We start from the raw sequence: 20,742 nt of genomic DNA, 5'->3' as shown, positions 1-20,742 counted from the left end.
ATGGCGCGAGCGGGGGCGGCCGCCGGTAGCCTGGATCTCGCCGGTAACGCGGTGCAGCCGGGCCGGCTGGCGGCGGAGCCCGCGGGAGCCGCGGCCATGTCGTCGATCGCCTCTTATGAGAGCCTCGTGCACGCCGTGTCCGGGGCTGTGGTGAGCAGAGCGGGTCGGGGCTCGCGCCGCGGAGCCGTTGCGGGCGGCGCCGGGTGGGTGGGGGGGAGGGGGCGTCTCCTCGGCGGCGGCCGTCGGCGGCGACGGGGCCGAGAGGTCGGGCGGGGCGGCCGTGCCAGCCTGGTGGGGGGCGCTGGGGAGGTCGTGGGCCGCCTTAAGCCTTTGTTTGACTGAGGGGCCACCGCGGGGGGCCGCGCCTGAGGGGGCGGCTTCGGTGGGGTGTGGAGGCGGGGAGGGTAAGGCCGTGCGGAGCGGCGGGGCGGGCGTAAGCGGGCTGTGGCGCCGAGGTGTGAGCCCTGCGGGGTGCTGTACAGGCCCCTTCACGGTCACAAGAAGAAGGTTTGGGGTGAGGGGTCCCCGACACCGAGTCTCGGCTCCGCCACCCATCCCGTGCGAGCACCTTTGCAAAGCCCGTGTTCTGCTTGCCGCTGGTGTTGGATGTGGGGTTTGTCCAGCCTTGGGGCTGGCTGTTCTCCTGGGAGCTTCCTCTGAGCTGCTGCAGGTGTGCTCCCTGGGAAAGCGAGCCTCTGAAGTTGGGCGTCAAATTAACCATGAAAATTTAAGCCTCACAGAAGTTTAGGCAGAGGGACAACACTTCAGCTGCGTAATATAAGAACCCCGTTCTGCGATTGTTTCATAAATACTTAGAAGTTGTGAGGGGTGAAGCAACGCATAGGTGTTAATCAAAACATTAAGCGAGTGCAGTGCAGCTAGAGGAGATTTGTATAGGTTATTGAATTAAGTTTTTCATGTGACACTTGTAAATTAAAAAGTAATGTTTCGTTTCTCTAGGTTTCCTAGTATAAAAATACTTATTTTAGTGCAGTGTAGCATGTTGGACTGGGCGTAACGATGGATCTCAAGCAAGCTGATGCAGCTCTATTCTTGGGTTATTCCAGACTGGCAAGAACACCTAAATGTGCATTGTAGCAATTGCTGATCTACTATTCTGGCAAAACTTCCTGTTCTAATTTGACTCCTTAAAAGAACTCACAATGTCTTCTGTAGGATGAAAGTCACTAAATGTTATTGAACAATACAGGGTGATTCTAAAAGGAAAAAAAGACTCTAAAGTGTGTTTTATCTTTATCATAAATAAACATGGGATTATTATCTGCTCTTCAAAGTGTTCTAAATCTGCTTATTTAAGCATCAAAGGCAGTGGGGATTTTGTTTCCACTTTCAAGAAATGGAACTCTCTCAAATGATCTCATTATTGAAATACTGCTTCCTTCTCTTTTGCTGGCTTGTACAGAAGTTGGCAACGCTTTCTAGCCTTCACTGTTAGCTTCTTACTCTCATATGCACATCACTATGATCAGGCTGTGCTCCTGAACAAAGTTCGTGGTATGAACTGAGCTTATAAATCCAGCCATAAACTTAAAACACATAATGAAATGGTATCTGAAGTCCCTTGGTGGTGTTCATGAAGTTAATAAAAAGTCACAATTGTATACGAAGATGTTTATATCTCAGCAGTGATGTTGCTATGAAGGAAGACAGAACTTTTTGGAGTTATTTGAATTCTGTACCCTTGTGACTTTTGCTTGCTGTCACTAATATTCATACACAATTTAAAGCCCTGGAGAAAGAATTTTTTTCCTAAAACGAGGTGGCTTTTTTTTTAACTGTCTTATGCTGGAAACCTTGATATTTTTGTTTTTGTTATAGTGAAGATATACTCATCCATTTAGAGATTTCTGTTTGCTGCTGTAATGTATAAATTTTGGCAAGATCTTTGACATGAGCACAAACTGTTCTGATGTTGTCTAACCATTTGTTCAAGCTTTAAAGTATGCTGATGTGTGGATGTGGTGCAAGAATTTAAAAAAAAAAAAGAAAAAGTAACGCACAGAACTGTGCCGATGTAGCGAGTCAGAACAACATGTCATATCACAATATGATGACTTTCGTTTTTATTCTAGTATGGTAAAAGTTCATACATCTTCTAAGCTACCTGAGACAAATGAATGGTTTTGTGAGCAGCAAAAAAATCCGTGTTTGATTTCCTGTGAACTTTAACTGAATCCCGTTCATTCATTCATTACATACATTACATTTTTTAACTCTGCACGTAGATGTAAAGAAACCTTCCTGTTACAAAAGCTGTAGGAATGAGACTTTTATAGGTGTATTATGGCAGTAGTCAAGCTGCTTTGTTTGAATGTTGGCTGACAACATAGTGCTTTTTTTAAATTTTTTTTTGGGGGTTTTTTTTTGGTTTTTGTTTGTTTGTTTGTTTGTTTGTTTTTTTGTTATTTTTTGGAAAACCAAACTTTAGGCTGTGGTCTTGCACACCTCCTCTTGGCAGCAGTCATCTCAGGCCAATTGTTCTGGCCACTTACTGCCACCTCTTGGCTGCTGCACAGTTGTTTACGTGGTGCTGTGGCTGATCAGGGAACTGATCTGACTGAAGAAGTAGGCCAGTGGAAAAAGTTATTTTTTCAGCCAGATTAGTTTCCTTGTCTGCATCATCACATAGTTACCCGAAAAGTTATGCCACCAGAATGGAGGAGGCATGGATGCAAAGGCAGTTGACCAAGAGCTAGGATTGCTTAAGCCAGTTTATACCTGTCCTAGTGATTATTCAGTGACAACATGACTTGACTTGGTAAGCTGCCGAGATTCAACGCCAACAGGGAGGCGGTGGGAAGGCAGACAGTGAAGCCTCACCCTTTCAGCAGTACAGGGTCATACATTTCAGCGTACGTTCCTGCAACCAGTAATATGGGTTGCTTTCCCTGCTGGTCTCCAGTGCGATTCAGTAAAGGATCTGAGCCGATCTCAAAGGGTTTTTGTTGCTGGGGAAAGGGCTGGTCCTGCTCAGCCCTCTCCTTTCCCTTACTTCTAGCCATGAAGTCCTGTCTCCTCCATATTATGCTGCTGGCGGCCTTCTCACAATGTAGTTGGGTTGTTCCATTTATAAACCCAGGAGAAAAGTAGCTATGCTTCTCTGAGTTTACTTCCCTCAATTTAGCAAAAGGAAGGGAGAGGTACCAATTATCTCTTATTGGCAGTAATCTGTTAGATCAGCTGAGTTATCTCATGACATTCTCTTGAGCTATAGCTTCATACATGTTTTAAGCCGGTTTGAGCCTGTAAGGCTCATTGCGTGGGAATGGTTCAAAGCTGCACTAGGGCAGGTGTAGTCTGGACATCAGGAAGCAAGAGCGTGGTCAAACCCTGGAACAGGTTTCCTAGAGAGGTAGTAGATGCCCCAAGCCTGTCAGTGTTTGAGTCATTTGGACAATGCCCTTAATAATACGCTTTTAACTTTTGGCCAGCCCTGAAGTGGTCAGGCAGTTGGACTAGATGGTCATTGTAGGTCCAACTGAAATACTCAGTACCTTGTGTCCACCCATTTGTCTTCTGTGCCACTACGCCAACTGCTTCCCCGTTTCCATTTTCTGATTTGGAGTGCAAGTATGTTTGTTGCTGTGTGGTGGATTGCTTTGAGAGTAGGATTCAGGATAAATCTTACTTTGGGAGGATGGAAGCAGGATAAATTGAACAGGAGAAAGCTGGAACTTGTAGTGACTGTGCAGTCTTATGGCTGTTTTGTGCATAGATGTATGATACTGTGTTTTGGGGTTGGCTTCAGAGTTGCTGTAGTGCAGCTGTCATTAGGAGATGTGTCTTGGCTCTTTCTGCTACTTTTTGTGCTGGCACTAGCCTTCTAACTGAAATTTATTTTTTGTAAATTTTTAGTCACATGGGTTCATTAATCCTTCTCGCTGTCCAGCTGTGTACATAGACACAAGACAAGTATGTGGGAGAGCAGAACCAACCCTTTTGGCTGGAGCTCAAACTAAATGGGTTAAAATAACCAGGTAATTACGGCCAAGTGTTTCCTTTCATCTGCTACCTGGTGTTATGAAAACCGGAGAACCTTAAGTCTTGTTAAGACTTCAACCAAGAATTGTCTTAGTGAGGAAGCACCACCTGAAAAGTATTCCTCTGTTGCTGGGTGTAGAGATGGGTCCAAGCAGCCTGCTCAGGAGCCAGAGGCAAAGCTCACTTAGGTGTATGGCATAACATCGCTCTAGAAGAGTTCAAGTCACACCGTGCAGTATGCTTTAAACGCAGTGTTTGTGTGACTTGCTGTATCCTGGACTTTCCCGTTGTTTAAACAGTTTGCATGGCTACTAATGGAAAAGTGCCACAGCTTTAGCAGCCACTTGATGCGTTTAACACCTCTGGGGAGTGTTAACAGGTTTATACCAAGCCTGGGTCTTTCTGTGTTAGGTATCTTTTTGAAAGGCTGTGCAGTGTTAGTGCTAGAGTACTAAAGACTGAAGAAGCTGAATGATGGTGGGCAGATAGAGGGAACAGCTGCTTGTATGGAAGATAAAGGCATTTGCAAATACAGTATTTCACCCTGTTGTAAAGGAGAGTGGCTGCTGGCTTTTGTATTTAGAGGCTTTGGACGTGAAGGAAGAGGAAGTGAAGAGGGTGTTGGATTCACCAAAAGTGAATCTGGGGACATGTAGGTCATGATTTAATTCATCATAGGTGATTCGTGCCACAAGGGGTGTCTTGGTAGGCAGATCTCTGTTGCCTAAATTAGAATGTAGTTCAATGCTAGATTAAGTCCTGAAAAACATGTACTATCAGTTTTTTAATGAATAAAAGTTTCTGTGTTTGTTTTTTTTTTTCCCTGAAGTTCGAACAAGATTGTTGTAACACGATGGTTGCTTGTGTCGCAGTTGTCATTGTTGTCCTTTTTTTTAAAAAAAAAAACCCTAGAAATTAGGTACCGAGGCTAATGGGAGGTAGAGAAGGTACAATATGTTTGTCTCCTGATGCCCACTTTATCAGCTCCCGGACTTCAAAAACTCTCTCTTTGGGCAAAAAACTTCTAATGGTTTAAATGTTAGCTTGATCTAATACAAGAGAAAAAAATCTCATTTGTAAGCATGTGACCAAAACCCACTTCAAATCAACATTATGCATGGAGTTTATGCCCTTTTTAAACTTACTCAATATACTGGTTTCTGGGTGAGAAGTGAAGGGCTGCAAAGGGTCTGGCAGGTATCTGTAGAAGCAACTGATACACTATATAGCCAGTTTATTTTGTTTTTCAGGGCAGTATGACTGCAATGACTGTATTTTTTCCTTTGGATACAGCTAGGCTTAGACTTCAGGGTAAGTGTCAAACTCCAGTTTCTTTGTATGATGGTGTTTCTGTTCATCTTTGCTTGGGCATTAGTAAGGGTGGTTGTAGGGGGACCAATCTTGCATGAACAGGAATCTTACCTGTGTAACACTTAACACTGTTTAGTCACTGACACCATTTTCCCAGCTGAAGGTAATTCTCCCTCTTGAAAGTATTGGGCAACCATTTAATTAGATGAAAAAGCTGTGTGATCTGTGGCCAGACATGGCTTTTCAATGGTTATCTAAGACCAAAAAGAAAAATAAAGATGTGAGATTACACAGGACTGCATTTGTGTGTTGTTGCTTTTGGCTGCTGAGAACACTTCAAAATGCAGGGGCAGTATCATGAGAAACTAATCTAGAATTGTTCCTGAGAATAGTTTAAAGGGAAAAGTCAGGGTTAGAACTGGGAGTAGAAACATCCAATATTTACAAAAATGCCTCTGGGTATAAACTTTGTTCTAACATTCATATCTTCTAATCAAAAGTCACAGAATCACCAAGCATTTTAGCGCTGTGACTAAAGCACTGTTGACAACTAGAAGGAGATCGTCAGCCAGGTTGTCAGAAATACGTGGTTGAGAAATGAGCGCCATATCGCTCTTGAGCAGCTTTCAGTGCAGGAAGAGACAGTGTTTTGCTAAGGCTTGGCTGTTTGCACATTAAGAGATTGCTCTGCTAGCAGTGCTAGTCTGGAGTCCAAGGAATGATTTTGAGAGCAGTTAGGCAGGCGCAATTCTAGTCTCTTAACTAAGGGGAACCTACCTTCAGTTCATGTCATGACTATCAGGTTAGGAGTTGGTAACTGCAGATGCTCTGGTGCACAACAACCTGCTAGTCTGGGGAAGAATAAAAAAAAAAGGAAGTAGCCTTACCTAGCAAATGTCAATAAGGAGATGCTTTCTGGAGTTGCTGTGGAAATAGGGAACGTCTATCCTTATGAGGAAGAAGAAACATGCTCTTCTGGGGCGTGTTCAGAATAGGAAAGATAAGGACTTGAAAATGAGTGCTAAAAATTGGGGTAATCTAAAAGTTTGATTCTTCTGTTTTCCAGTTGATGAGAAGCGGAAGTCTAAGACCACACCGGCAGTCCTATTGGAAATAATCAAAGAAGAAGGCCTGTGAGTAGATACTAATTTTCTGCTTGCTTCCTGTAGACAAGCTCTAAAACTATTTTGAGTTTGCTTTTACAGTGGAATATTTAGCCTGTATTTTTTACTCTGAATTAAAATCTCTTTGTATAAGTGTGATATGATTTGCATAAGCTTAGGTGTTTGTCTTTAGCTAATTTGGATTAACTTTCTTGAGTACCTTATGCAATCAGTCTGTTCAGTGATGTAACTGTGCCTCCGTTAGTGAGGTAGCTGTGCCTCCTCAGAAATGCAGGTTTGTACACAAATGTACCACCTTGTACCTGACAAACCAGCTTTGTCTGCCTGGATTCTTGGGTGTGTCCATTTCTCGTAACCAAGATGAAACTCTTGGGCAGCTGAGCCACTTTCAACAGGAAAATTGAGACGTGTCCCAGTTGGAAGTTTTTTCTTTTCCTAATAAACATGTGGAAGTAAACTACAAGTGACTCTTTATGTTGTTGAGATTCACAATCTATCTAAAAGCAGTTAACTTTCAGCAATGCTATGCTTCAGTATTGGCCACGTAGTCTGAGCTGAACTGGCTGGGGAAAACAGTTGTATGTGTGTCCTTGTTACTAGTATTTTCCTAAGTTAATCCCCAGAACTCCAGAGCTTCCAGGACATTAAAGTTGACAAAAGTTTGGCTTGGCCAATAATGTTTTCCCACGTTTGAACTTGAACAGTTGTCAGTTGTATGCACGAGTATTTATCAGTCTGTTGGTGATATCTTTTGTTCGCATTCCTGCATTACTTTTGTTACAGAAGAGTGGCAAGTAAACTTCCATTTTAAAAGGAAAAAAAAAGTAGTTAACTGAAGTGGAGAGACTGCAAAAGTGGTCATCCTACTTTTCCTGTGAAACAAAAAAATCAGTAATTCTGGCAAGAGGGCGAACATTGTTCCTTCCAAAGGTATTGGGAAGGCCTGGCTAAGCAATGATACTACTTTTAGAGATGTATCAGGAATAACAAAAAAACCCCAAACAACCAATCTGAAATGTGATGTGAGATCATAAACATCTTGTTCGCATTAGTTTGTAGAGTCTTATATCATGCTTTTGTGAGACTGCTTTTCTCATCTAGATAAAGCAAATAGGTTTTTGGACTTTCTGTAGAAATTTATCGAACAGCTTTGCTTTCTTCCCTGCGCTTTCATCCTTTAGGTGATATGAAAGGTGTTCAGTGGTGTACACGGAGTTCTTCTCAAGGCTGCAATTTGGAACACAAACTTGGGTTTTATTTGTGTGTAGAAATATTTGTATGTGAATTATGGATGCTAGCAATGACAACTAAGTCATTAAAATAAACTCACAGTTTTTGTTCTAGTTTCATGTTTTGTACTGCAAGATGTTTTGATAAAAATCAAAAGAAGTTGTTCTTAATAAATCAAGCAAAACCAATCTACCTCTCTCAGTTAAAGGATGTGGTCCCCAGAGGGCATGTTTCTCCCTTTCTTTTCCAGCACAGAAGAGACAGGTGATATGAAAATTGTTTTAGTTCTACTCATGACTGTCTTATAGTCAGTTAGTTTGTAGTTGTAACTGTATGGTTAGCTAAGCCTGTAACTTCAGAAACAGTCTTAATGTGGTGTATTCTCAGCTACATGGGAGGGAGAAGCACTAGTATTTACATCATAAGAACAGTCAGACGCTGCATTTACCAGCATTGCATCTTTTATGGTCTCCTTCTTGGTGCTCCTTATTCTGTGTATTCCCAATATTTTAATGAATACTAAAGAGCCTCCATGATTACTGCTGGTCATTGCGGAGTTTCCTTATGCTTTTAACATGATACCAGTTCTTTACCTGTCCTGTGCAGCTTCAATGAAGGTGTGTGTCTTTATCGGGTTTTGGATGCATTGTTGAACATGCTGGGGATGTATGGCAGCTGTTGAGGTGTCCCTGTTTTCCAGGCTTATCGGGCCTGTCAGAGAAGGGACCTTTGTTAGTCAGCTGTTACAAAATCATTCTTAAATCAAGGTAGATTTAGATGATACACAAACAATGACAATTATTCACAACACCTGAAAAATGATAGCTCTGAATCATAAGGGCGAATTCAGTTTTTAATCTGTGATTAATTTAGTTAAATTTAAATAAATTTTTCTCGCTTATCTGACTGATTTACTCTAGGCTTTACTGCAAGGCATTTACTAGAAATTCCTCCCATCTGTGTGTCTCATGCCCCAGGTTGTATCCTTTGGAAAACTCTCCTTGGTGGAGTATATTAATTTGAATAACTAGTCTTCCATTTTTAAATTTCATGTGAGAATCCAGACGTATTTTTTCCTCTTACTTACTCTAGGCTTTTTTTATTATTTTGTATTGAAGAAGTAGCTGTCTTTAATTTTTTTCCAGCTGTGTTAAGCATTGCTTTGTTTACTTGGAGATGTGAGCATCTCTTTACTGGGGTGTTATCTTTTGTATGGGACTGACAACTCCGTTTCTCAACAAATATGAGAATTCTGCTCATGCCTTGGTATGTTTTAGTATATGGTTTGAACTGACTGTATCAGTCTATATGTTAATGTACATGCTTCAAACATGTATATTCATCCCCTGGATGTTTGTAGTTCACTGCTGGCTGTTGGTAGAGAGCAAATATGGTGGTAATACTCACTTTTGGAGTGAGTGAATCCCAAGCTTCTCACTGTAAATATGTTGTACTTCTACAGCTCCTTTTCAATGGAAATATTCCTGATATATTTATGTTTATAAGTGCTTACCTTTTTTTTTTATTGGGCGGTCAGGAGTTTGGTATGAGTTATTACCATTAATGGTAAAGACATATGTAGTTATATTTTATGTAGCATATAGTATTGTATCTCTGGGACCTGTACCAATGTGTAAGATCAACCAGATCACATAAATACTTTGCTGATCCTTACCATGACTTTTTCCTCTCCACTAGGTTGGCACCGTATCGAGGATGGTTCCCTGTTATTTCCAGCCTTTGCTGCTCCAATTTTGTTTATTTTTATACGTTTAATAGTCTTAAAGCTCTCTGGGTCAAAGGTCAGCATTCAACCACTGGAAAAGACTTGGTTCTTGGGGTTGTTGCAGGTAATACTTAAAAATCTCAGTTTCATCAAAAATGTGGTTTTAGTATATTCTATGTAATGTTTTTGTTTATGAAGTCCACTGGAAGTCACACTGAATGCTTACGCCCCCCACTGTGTACAGACCTGCTCAGTTGTAGAGCTCTGATTGCTCTTCTGTGTCCTCACCTCATAAGCAGGTGCATAAACCGTTCCTGTTATGAACTCTGGCACAAAGCACAGTGCTGTAGTGGTCTAGTATTTTATTTGTCTGGTGTGTTGTATACTGTGGTATCTAAGCACCATCATTTAGATGTTGAAGACAGTGGCAGGGAGAGGTGATAGGTTTTTTTTTCAGAGGAGAAGATACATGCCAAATTGAAATATTTTCAGTTATGATAAAGAAGAGTTTTTGATTTAAGCATTTGAGTGTCAGTTTTCAGACCTGTTTTTGGGTTGCCGCCTAGGTACAGTGAGTCCCTAGATACGTGCGTGTTCAGTGGGACTAGATGTTCTTTTTCATCCTTTCCTCTCATGTGGATGCTACAGTGGCTTCTTTGAAGGGATGATGACTTTAGTGGCTTTTCTAGCAATCCAGTGTGAAAAATAACCACTGTGTGTCTGTGTTTGCCAGTAATATTCTGCAGGAACAATTGCTCAAGCAACCACACTGAAACAAGCTAATTTAAAAAAAAATCAACCTACAAATAAGGCCTTTGGAATTTTTTTTTTTTTCTTCATTTATTGGGGGCAGGGTGCAGCACATAAGGGCAGGCTTTTTCTTTGCTTTTTCCTGCTTTCTTGTGCTTTCAGTGTGGGCACAATGAATGGCTGAATAGTTGGGGGAAAGTAGGGAACAAAATTCTTAAGTTGGGTTTATCACTGCGGTAAAATTCCGTGTAATTACTTTCCGGAGCAAAGGCTACAGGAATTAGGGTAACAGCTTGTCAGTTAAATGACTAGCTTTTCTTCAACATCAGTAGTTTATGTTCTTCTAATGGAGTCATACCTGGTGTAAATTGAAAAATTCCACTTAAGGTGTTTACTAAGCCTCACTACCCATCTCTTTCATTCCTACTACTGGTAGCAAATGCAGATTGGAAACATACATTTTAAAACAATTCCTTTCCAGTCTGCAAAATAAAGTTTTACAGCTTTTCCTTTAACTGAATCTGGGTGCGAAATTACAAGTAGTCTGTGCTCTAACCTGTTGCTCCTTAATGTAATCACAGTGACTTTGGTTAAGAGATTAATGTGGCTTGCCTTTCCTGGTGCTTGATTTTGCTCAAAACGTCTTTTGAGTCATGACTGTAGTCCTTATGAAGGATACTGAAGTATACTTATGTTTATATTCTGCTTTTCTGAACCATCTTAAAGGAAAAGAAAAAGAATAAACAGGCATAATGTAGGTGGTAAAGTTTCACCTTTTTCAGACTTACTGTTCTTGATACAGTTGTAGTGTGTCCATCTCAATATAACGGACTAATTCAGTCTGTCACTCAGGCTCCTACCAAAGCAACCAATATAGAAGCAATTGCAAATTTCTGTGGTGCAGAAATATTAATAAGAAAGATTTGAAGCTTGTTTTTACGTACTTACTTCAAAGTAACTGCCTTGGTCATTACTGAACAGGAGCAACCTGTACCAGGTGATTGCAGAAGCAATGTCACTTAATCCTTCTCTGTGTTTGCTTAGAATTGTATTTTGCAATACCTCTTTGTTGCAGCCTTATGTATGCTTGTCTATTTCTCTTCCCGCATCCTAAGTTCTGATACTCAACTTCCAGGCTTTACTGTTGGGGTTTGTTATTGTGTGTAATCTCTTGCCACTTCCATGCCTTACTTAAAATATTTGCAGAATCCTCTGTTTTTTACCTTAAGTGTACTTAGTGAATCTAGAAGCTAGATATTCTTATTCTTTTGGCAGTGTAGGAGCTCTGTTCTGGTAATCAAGCTGTATGCATTTATCTGTTTTGATCTCTCCTTATAAAATAATCCCTCTAACCTTGCTGCTCTGTGTTTCTTTCTGAAAGTAGGCAGGCAGCAAGTCACCATGGAGTGAAGTAGGGCATGAAAAAGTAGAGTATCTTGTGCTCCAGTGTGGTGTAGTACGCAGCAAAGTATCAGGTTCACTTAAGATTCCTTCAATGTGTTCATATTTGATGTGTTTTGTTGTTTGGGGTGGGGGTTTTTGTTGTTTGTTTTTGGTTGGTTGGTTGGGTTTTTTTATTAGTTTTGGGTAGGAGCAGCAGAAATGTCTTTCCACTGCATGCAGTCTGCTGCTAACTAATTCATGGTGAGGCTGTGGGGAGATACCTGAAGTAGCTCATTACAAATTACCAGTTTACTTTTGTTATATGCTGTGTTAATGTTTTTCCCTCTTCCTACCAGTAATTTCAGTAGTGTGGGAATCGAAGTAAAAGGGGTTAAGAAAACATTTGAAATTTTCTTCTAGTTCTTGCTGATATTCTTTGTGCTGTGTTTTGCATTAGGTGTAGTGAATGTACTCTTGACCACTCCTCTTTGGGTAGTGAACACACGTCTGAAGCTGCAGGGAGCAAAATTTAGAAATGAAGACATTGTACCAACCAATTATAAAGGCATAGTAGGTAAGTACCTGTTGTCTTCAAGCAAAGAGAAGTTTATTAAATGAAATATATCAAGGACTCTCAAGTTTGAAGACTTTTATTCATGTAACTGATTTCACCCTGGAATCCCCATGCTTCTCTTGTCACTTTGCGGTCATTGAGTTTTACAGGAAACTGGACTTGGCCATTTCTGATGGTGATTAAGAGTTTGTAGTATGCAACTAAAATACCTTTTGCAAAGGCAGGTACCTTATCATACAAATACTGGAGTAGTAGTGAGCCCAGCAGAGTGGTAGCTGGGAGCCTGAGTTTGGATAGACAATCTGCAAGCTAAACTTCACTCACGTTACTCTCTTAATCACACACGTGTTCAGGCTGTCTTCCTTTTAAAATTAAATAAGAAGATAAATATTGTTGTTGTTTTGAAGAAGGTTGAGAAGACCTTAATGTTGATGCTAAGCTTGTACTAAAAAGAGTGGGGTGGATGTGCAGATGGTAAGCTTTGTTGATGTTAATGGTGATGTGAGCAAGAACCTCCTTTGTCGCTATTTTTCTGTTAACTTCCAGATTAGTATGGAAGATAAAAAAAGTCACATAAAAGACTGCAGTGGAGTTTTATACACTTTGAATATTGAGCTTTAAGTATAACTTTTCTTATCTTCTACAGTTAGAATTTTGTACTCAAAATTTTAATGCTTTTTTTTTTTTTTTTACACCTTTCTTCTCAGATGCCTTTCATCAGATAATACGAGATGAAGGAGTCTTAGCTTTATGGAATGGTACTTTCCCCTCCTTGCTGCTGGTCTTCAATCCTGCCATACAGTTCATGTTTTACGAAGGCTTTAAACGGAAGCTTTTGAAAAAGCAGCTGCAAGTGAGTACATTTCGAGGCCAGGTGATGGGCATGCTCTGTTATAAGATAGATTCTTTGACATGTGTTACTTGAGGAAATTCAGAAATGTAGGTTTAGTTTTGGTTCTTGTGTTTTTCAGGATTTTTTTGAGTTAGTTTGTCTTCTTAAAAAGATCCATCATTGTGAAGTGAGACATGAATCTTTCATGTCCCTAGGTAGGATATTCCTGTGTTGAATTCCTCTTCCTGTAAAAGTAAAACTGCACCTCTTGTCCACATTTGTTTAGATTTGTTCACAGGTATTGATTTAAGAGATTTAAATTCTGATATATCTGCTTTATAAGAGTGTACGTATAGACTGTTTTGAAGTCACCTCTTAACTCTTTCTCCAGTAAATCAAGTATATTGAGCCTTTGAAGTATCACAGATTTATTCTGGACCCCGTCATTTTAATAACACTTTTTTTCCTAAAGCCCTCAATTTTTCAATGTCTTTTTTCCAAGGCTGGACACTAGAATTGAACATAGCAACACTACCTCCCCAATTCTCTGAATAGAGGTAGAATGACTTTTCCGCACGTGCTTTATAGTCCCCTTCTTTTTCTTTATTCTTTTTTTTTGTGTGCATCAGATACTGCATCTCACCCGAACTCATGTTCCTTCTATGTGCTAGCAGATTGAAAAGCATTTGTGTTACGTTTTGGGATAACGTCATAACATACCATATGTTTAAGCTGCAGCGCTTTGCTGTTAGTTTGTGACAATGCGTTTGGCTTTTGGTATTAAAATGTTAGATTGTATCAATACGTTACAAAGCCGTATTGTTTTTCCTCAAGAAATAGTGAAATTATTTTTACATGAGATTCTACATCATAAATAAGGCTTGGTTTTTTTAACCATATTTAGTCAATACTGCAGCTGTAGTACTCTGTGCCTGATGAATCTATCCAGTTGTATTATGGACAATACATTTTTTGAGTGACGGGCTGAGCTTCCCTCTGCATTGTTATTTGCTTCTTGGCCAATTGCTATATTTATTCTTGTTTCTTTTAAATTAGTTCTATTTAAATTAGGGCATGTTTTGTCCACGATCAGTGGAGAGAGATAATACTTTTTTCCCCTAGCAATGGTCATTTTTATTTTGGACATTTTTCTTCCTATTTGATCTTTTCCTGATTGTCTAAAGTATATCAGATTGACTTTTTAAAGACGTGCATGTGTGCGCATATTTCTGATTGCAATCAACACATTTTGCAACTTTGGAGCGTGATTTGATATGGACACCTACTTATTTCAGTGATTAATTCACAGTGTTAGACTGAGGTGCGCTGTAATCAGCTTAGGCTGTGACAATATATTTGGTGCATTGTGGGACATTGTGGGCTGTGGAGGTGAGGCTGAGCTTCCGGCAGGTGTTCTTAGCTCATAGGGGATGAGATTTTTAGCCTATGTCATCGAGACTAAAATTCTGTCCAATAGCGTAGTGATTATGTCTGGGGATTATAGAGTCATGTTCAAGGAGTCTTTCAGTGTCGCCTTTTCACAAGTGCCACGTGACTTGTTGCTTTAGATGTTGCAAAAGCTGGAATGCTTATTGATTGATGGTACGTTTAAATGCTACTTCCCTATCTTTTGTCTATGCTCGGTGCTTTAAATTGGTCTAGTTGTATGGCTTTATCTCCACTATGTTTTAGTAACCTAGTTACAGTGAGACATGCAAAAGCTTGTGAGCAGGTAGAAGTTACAAATAAACTTCAGTTGTGGGAAGGTAAGTTGGTTGAACTATAGCTAACTCTTTAAACGAGAAGACCCAGAGACTTCATGAAATCTTAATGCCAAAGATACTTAGGTAACCTGGTAGCAGGTACCAGTACAGAATGCCCAAACACATATGGGTATCTGGCTGTTTTGGTGCTGTGTGGAAGTAATGTGTTCTTTATCTGTTGAGCAGCTCACGTCTTTGGATGCTTTTGTCATTGGTGCAATAGCCAAAGCAATTGCCACCACCCTCACTTATCCTCTGCAGACAGTACAGTCAATTCTGCGGGTAAGTAATAATTTAATTTCAGGGTAACTGCCTCTGACTTGTTCTGTATAATGCGAGCCTTGATCATGTGACTTGTTCCTCTTTGTGTTGATGAACCCGTCATTTTGGGAGCTCCTTTTGCACAATGCAGATCACTGATAATGGTGCTTCTCTTCTTTGGTGCTGTACTGACAGATTCTGATAGAACTTGATATTACTGGTGCACATTTGTTTCAAGTGGGGGGTAGTATTGACAACATAATGCATCAATACAGTGTCTCACAGAAGCTGATGCACCCTACAGCTTTTAGGCACTACAAAAATGTAAATTTACTTCTTCTAATATAAATAGAAAATGTGTCAAGTGGGTAGTTAAAATTAAATCCTCTAAACCCAGTTTGTTTCCAGATGACCTAGGGTAATCTAAAAAAAGTTCTATTCATAGGTTTTTTTTTTTCTGTTCGGGTGGCAGTGTGACCTTGTCAGTAGCCAGAATGTGATTCATCAGGGGAAGCTGAGCTCCCTCGTAAATAATATCTTTAACCACATGCCGGGCCTTGTACACTAGTTGTAGTGGTAATGGAAACACTTGCATTTATTGTCACTTGCAGCTTGTATGTACGCTGGATAATGCTGCTACCTTAAGTATGGACCAGCATTGTTGTAATTTTGAATCGAGACAAAGGGGGAGCGGGCGCAGGGGGAAGCGACCTCTCCATACATAAGCAAGCATATTGTACTGTAATTTCTGTGCTTTTTAACCTATTTTTGTAAGTTGTCTTTTTTATTATTTTTAGCACAGTTAAATACAAAATATAATGCTATTTGCCCAAGTAAGGAGAAGCTCTAACTTGCATGTGTAGTAGAGCCATTGTGTGTGTTCTAACGCTTGTGTAAGTTTGGAGAATTAGTTGAATTTTTGAATGTGAGCCTTCCATGCTAAGGATATAACTTTTCAGACTTGTCTGATAGGGGATTTTTCTTGTTAATTGTTCATCTGGAAAAAGTTATTTTCATGCAAGTTTTGTAATTTTTTTAGTTTTTTCTTCTCTCTAATTAGAGTGGACTAAATGTATTTTCATTTTTGATAGCCTGTAAAAAGATAGTTTGGATGCTGTATTTCAAACCAACAGGACTTGAATATATTTACTGTGTGATTGCTGCTACCCTGAAAAGACACTAGATAAAATTTTTGTGTCTGCACAGCTTTCTACACCACCACCCTAATGGCGCACAAAATGGCGTCTGCATTGTAGTTGCGTCAGCCGCAGTGTAGTTTTGTCAGCAGTCACCTTTTCTGAAGTTCTCATAACTTTTGATGATCAGCTGAGCTAGTGCCTTCGTTCGATGTCGCATCCTGTTTTAACAGCCTGGACACATCTCAGGACTTAAACTAGTAACGCAGGCTTCTGTTAGCGAAGTGACAGACACGTAAAAACATTTAAGCAAATATAGCTTTGTTTGGATAAGTCGCAACATCAGTCTGATTTTAATTTGTGATGTGTTTTCTGCTGGTGCGAAGGAGAACTGGAAATAAAGTGGACTGCTCTGTTTTAGCCTTAGCATTGCACGGCAGCACAATTTTCTTGAGGGTACATCAATATAACAGCTTCACCCCTCCTTCCTTTCCGTGGTTGCTATAGAAATGGTTACAATCTTGTGACTACTACTTCATGGTTCGTCTGTTTCCTTTTGGCTTTTTGCACAAAATTCTGTCTCCTGGTGACGGTGTTATTCTTTAAAAAAAGGGCAGCTCTGGTAAGTTGTGCTGCCAGCTTGATGGACTAACCGGCTGCTGCTTGCTGCTTACTGCTCACCTCAGCTGAAGTCAGCTAGTTTACTACTGGCTTGCCTGAGCAGTGATGAGTTGCCTTTCTGCTGGAGCACAGCTAACGGTCAGTGTCCTGGTGGTGGTGTGGGGTGTTTCTCACAGTGGCCCACTGTGGAATAAAGGGGCCTGTATACCAGTTCTCAGTGCCAGTCCATCCTCTGCCTGTGATGATGGGGAATACAAGGACCCCGTCTCTAGTTCTGCAGTCACTAGAGGGATGACTTCTTTCCCTTCGCTCTGTGAAAGAAGTAGTGGCTGGAAACCCTGAATGCTTCTGACGAAAACAGCAGACACGTGCATCTGTGATACCTGTGCTGTCCAGTTCAAACTTGAACTACTTCGTAACGTGTTTTCTAGTCTAAAGCTAGCATTGTTATATTTGATGAAGTTTTTGTCACTAAGTGAGGTTAAAAAAAAATTATGAACAAAGGTTTAGTATTTTCAGAAATAACATTCTGCGTGAAGAATACTTCCTATAGCTGTGGGGTTTTTTTGAAACTATTTTAGCAGATTTACACACAAGCTAATACAAGCTCTATATCATTCATAAAAACTTAAACGTCATAGTTAAGTTCTGTCATCAAAGTAGAAGTACGGGACTTTTCAACTTTAAACCTTCAGAAATTTACTATTTGAAAGTTGTTAGGGTTCTTTGTAATGAAGTCTCTACACCTTTGCTTTCAACTTCTTGTCAAAGTGCTCTTCTTACTTCCATATAACGAAGTTATCCTGTGTAATTGACGGTGGTAAGCAGCCTCCAGCCTTGCCATTTGGTATGTCTATCTCTTTTTCAGTCATTAAAAATACATGGCACTGGTGTTAACTCATTATGCAGTGGAGCTGTTCTTTACCCTATGTGTCAGTAAACAGTGGATAAATTAAATTTGCCTCTGGAGAAATAGCAGTACTGTTAATGTTTTTAGTGATCCTGGGTGAAAAAGTTCCCTTTAAAACTCGATCTTCTTTTCTGTAGTGTGGAGAATGCTAGTCCCTTTTGGAAATCTTCTGCAGTAATCAGTGAAGTATTGATGTCCTAGGGAGAAATGAACTCGCCCCCGCCGGATGAACCTTTGTTTGCAGTACAAATATTGTCCAATGGTGGAGAAAAGAGGGGAAGGAAGCACTTAATCGTGGTGTAGTTTGGAAGCCTATGAGTAATGTGGGCAGTGACTGGCACTGTAGCTTGGAACTTAGCAACTTTGTTGGGGTGTATCTGAGTCTTTGACAATAATCCTTAACTTTGATTTATCAGTATCAAATGAGTTCGAAGATAGTGGGTTATGAGCATGTATTTGCCTAATAAAGGGAGATTTCCAGTAGTGTTGTGTTGCTGCTGTTGCCATCTGAGTTCTTAAGACATAAAGCAAAGGGACCTGTGTCATCGTGGCATTTTCTTATAATTTCTGAACTGCCTAAATCTGCTTGCATACTCTACCTACTGTCAATGGTAATTTCTTATGCCTGAGAAGTAGCAGTTGCCCAAGCAAGTTATGGGAGAAACTCATACGCAGGTGGCTGCTTTCTTGGCACAGAAGCATAATACAGGCTTCAAAAGCTGTTTGTCCACATTGTTATAAATACAAGTGTGTCAGCCCTTGTATATTAGTAATTCATAGTCACAGCTTGCTGACAGTGCTATTGACCTGTATCAGGTAAGAGTACCAGGGAATGCTAGGAAAGGAGTTGCTGAAATTGCTGGTTTAACTCCGAGACATAAAATTACACCAGCAGCTATCATGCCTATTGAAAAACGGTTTGGGGATAAGCAAACATAATGAGTAAAAGAGAAGTATTATTTAGGCCAGGTAGGTGGATCAAACAATTTTGGATTCTTCTGCAGCAGTTCGCCCGTAGATGTTTTGCTCCAAGACCATTACTGGGCAGATAAATTTTGGGTTCAGCTTTGCAATCTCAATGTAATAATGGTTTGCAGATGTATGAGGCTTTGAGTCTTTGTTAAATGAAAGCTGAGCCAGCCGGAAGGAACTTGCTTTGAATGTCCTATCCTTACTAAGACTCTGCAAATTATGCTTTTGAGATCTTGAAAACTTTACAGCCGGAAGAGAGCAAATACAGCCATGTGTAACACTTTCTTAGAATCCATCTTAAAACCAAAACAAATTACTGTAGCACATACCGTTGTAGTGCTTGCTGCAGGAGTTCAGTAGTGTGAGCTTTGGCCTCAGTTCTTCACTGATGGCTGGTATAACCTGGAAAATGTTAAAAGAGGTTTAAGAGAGGCTCTCTGGATTTTGTGCATGTGTTGTTAGCACCTTGTGAAAAAAGCACAACAAAATGCTCTTCCTTTTTTTCAGTTTGGACGCCACAGGTTGAACCCAGAGAACCGAACACTAGGCAGTCTTAGAAATGTTCTTTACCTTCTTCAGCAGAGAGTGAGGTGAGCTTTCTGTTTTTTTCCTAACATGATACAGAAGACTTGAGTAATTACTAATATGTTGAAAATGTTGCTGGATCTGACTTTTGTTTCTTTTGGCCTCCCTTAAACTTGCCATCTGAGTCAACCTGGGTTTTGTAATATAATGCAGAATAAGTACACAAAACCAAATTCTCCTAAATATCTGTACAGTAAGTGTTATCTATGGGTATCAGTTCATTCACCTCTCATCTTAAAAAGAAGCAAGTTTCTTGCACGGAAGACTTAACTTCCTGCAGAATTTTCTCTTTAAGATCTTACTAAACATAGCTGGCACTCGACATTGAGAATGAATTTAAGATTCTTACAGTTGTCATTAACTTGGATATTCTTCTTTGTAGTGTACTGATTTACTTATAGAAGGCTATTCACACTTTTTTGGTTTTGTGTTGTTTTTTTTTTTCTTTCCTCCTTAGGCGTTTTGGATTAATGGGACTCTACAAAGGCCTTGAAGCAAAGCTCCTACAGACAGTCCTTACTGCTGCTCTTATGTTTCTAGTGTATGAGAAACTGACTGCTGCAACCTTCACAGTGATGGGATTAAAGCATTCACGCAGACATTGAAAAAGGAACCTATGCCAAAGATAATGGGGTCTAGAAAACACATTCCGTTTCTGAGACCAGGCTGGGTAACAGAGGGTCCTCGCTTTCTCTGTTTCTCTTTCTTTTTAGCCACCTCCATCTCCATTGTTTGGAGAAATTTGGACCTGTTTGCCATGAATTCAGGGATAGCCCATTCCCTGCTCTTCCATGGACTCGCTGGGTTAGGCAACAAAGCAGAGATCTTTATTTAAATACTTGATATGAAATTTTAACTGCTATATGATTTGGTTGACATTCTTGGCAAGAATGAGTATCTCTTCCAGTATGCTTTCTTGTTTTCCCTCAAATCATCCTCAACTGTTCTTCTATCTTTACCTCCTGTCAGCAGCTGGTGAGGCTGGTTTTGTGTTATTTCTTTGACTTGTGTTTATGTCACTTCATATTTGGTTCATTAAAATGATTAATAAAGAACAAGGTTTTTGACGTAGTTTTCTTTTCACTTCAAGAATGTTTGTGGCACAGCATGATAGGATATTGCCCCGATGTCTGGTGCTGATATTTCTGAACTTCTGAATTCACATTACCAGTGAGTAGGCATGCTGCCTTCTTGAATCCACCTGTTCTGAATCTTAAAAATTTTGAATGCAGATACTGGCTAGATAGGACGAGCATAACCTCTTGCTTTTTCAAGCTAACTACCTCCAGCTGCTTCAAGAAAATGGACTCGCTACACAGAAATACAGTTCTGTAACCATGTTCCTTGCAAGAATTCACACCGTGTTCTCATGCAGGAAGGGAGCACTACCCTATGCTTCAGAAGTGGCATATGCCCTCTCAAAAATGTGTTTTAATTATTTTCCCACCTATCTTCCCAGATGCTTTCCTGACCATAAAGCATAAAGGTCATAACTGTTGTCCCAGTTAATGTGTGTGTGTGTTCTTTTTGCATAGTTTTGTTCAGTAGTCCTAGGCCATAAA

At 40.2% G+C, this 20,742-nt stretch overlaps 1 protein-coding gene across 1 annotated transcript; it reads left to right on the top strand.

The window, feature by feature from the left end:
- SLC25A17 (solute carrier family 25 member 17) lies at nucleotides 1–20,229 on the top strand. The gene is made up of 9 exons (XM_086469434.1): nucleotides 1–150; nucleotides 5,253–5,313; nucleotides 6,380–6,446; nucleotides 9,366–9,517; nucleotides 11,984–12,100; nucleotides 12,808–12,953; nucleotides 14,882–14,977; nucleotides 19,103–19,185; nucleotides 19,638–20,229. The coding sequence occupies exons 1-9, from the start codon at nucleotides 1–3 to the stop codon at nucleotides 19,783–19,785; spliced, it is 1,020 nt and encodes a 339-aa protein (XP_086325560.1). The 3' UTR covers nucleotides 19,786–20,229.
- Nucleotides 20,230–20,742: the final 513 nt, after the last annotated feature.

This window comes from Leptosomus discolor, chromosome 1 (assembly GCF_034619465.1).
Source record: "Leptosomus discolor isolate bLepDis1 chromosome 1, bLepDis1.hap2, whole genome shotgun sequence".
Classification (NCBI taxonomy): domain Eukaryota; kingdom Metazoa; phylum Chordata; class Aves; order Leptosomiformes; family Leptosomidae; genus Leptosomus; species Leptosomus discolor.
The sequence above is the reverse complement of the archived record's forward strand: the minus strand, read 5'-3'. Positions and strand labels throughout refer to the sequence as shown.

Bases quoted from the DNA above. Each gene is read 5' to 3' on its own strand.
- SLC25A17 (XM_086469434.1), top strand. From the start codon at position 1: ATGGCGCGAGCGGGGGCGGCCGCCGGTAGCCTGGATCTCGCCGGTAAC. The intron at 151-5,252 runs GTGAGCAGAGCG...TTTGTTTTTCAG, and splicing joins ACGCCGTGTCCGGGGCTGTG to GGCAGTATGACTGCAATGAC. The intron at 9,518-11,983 runs GTAATACTTAAA...GTTTTGCATTAG, and splicing joins GGTTCTTGGGGTTGTTGCAG to GTGTAGTGAATGTACTCTTG.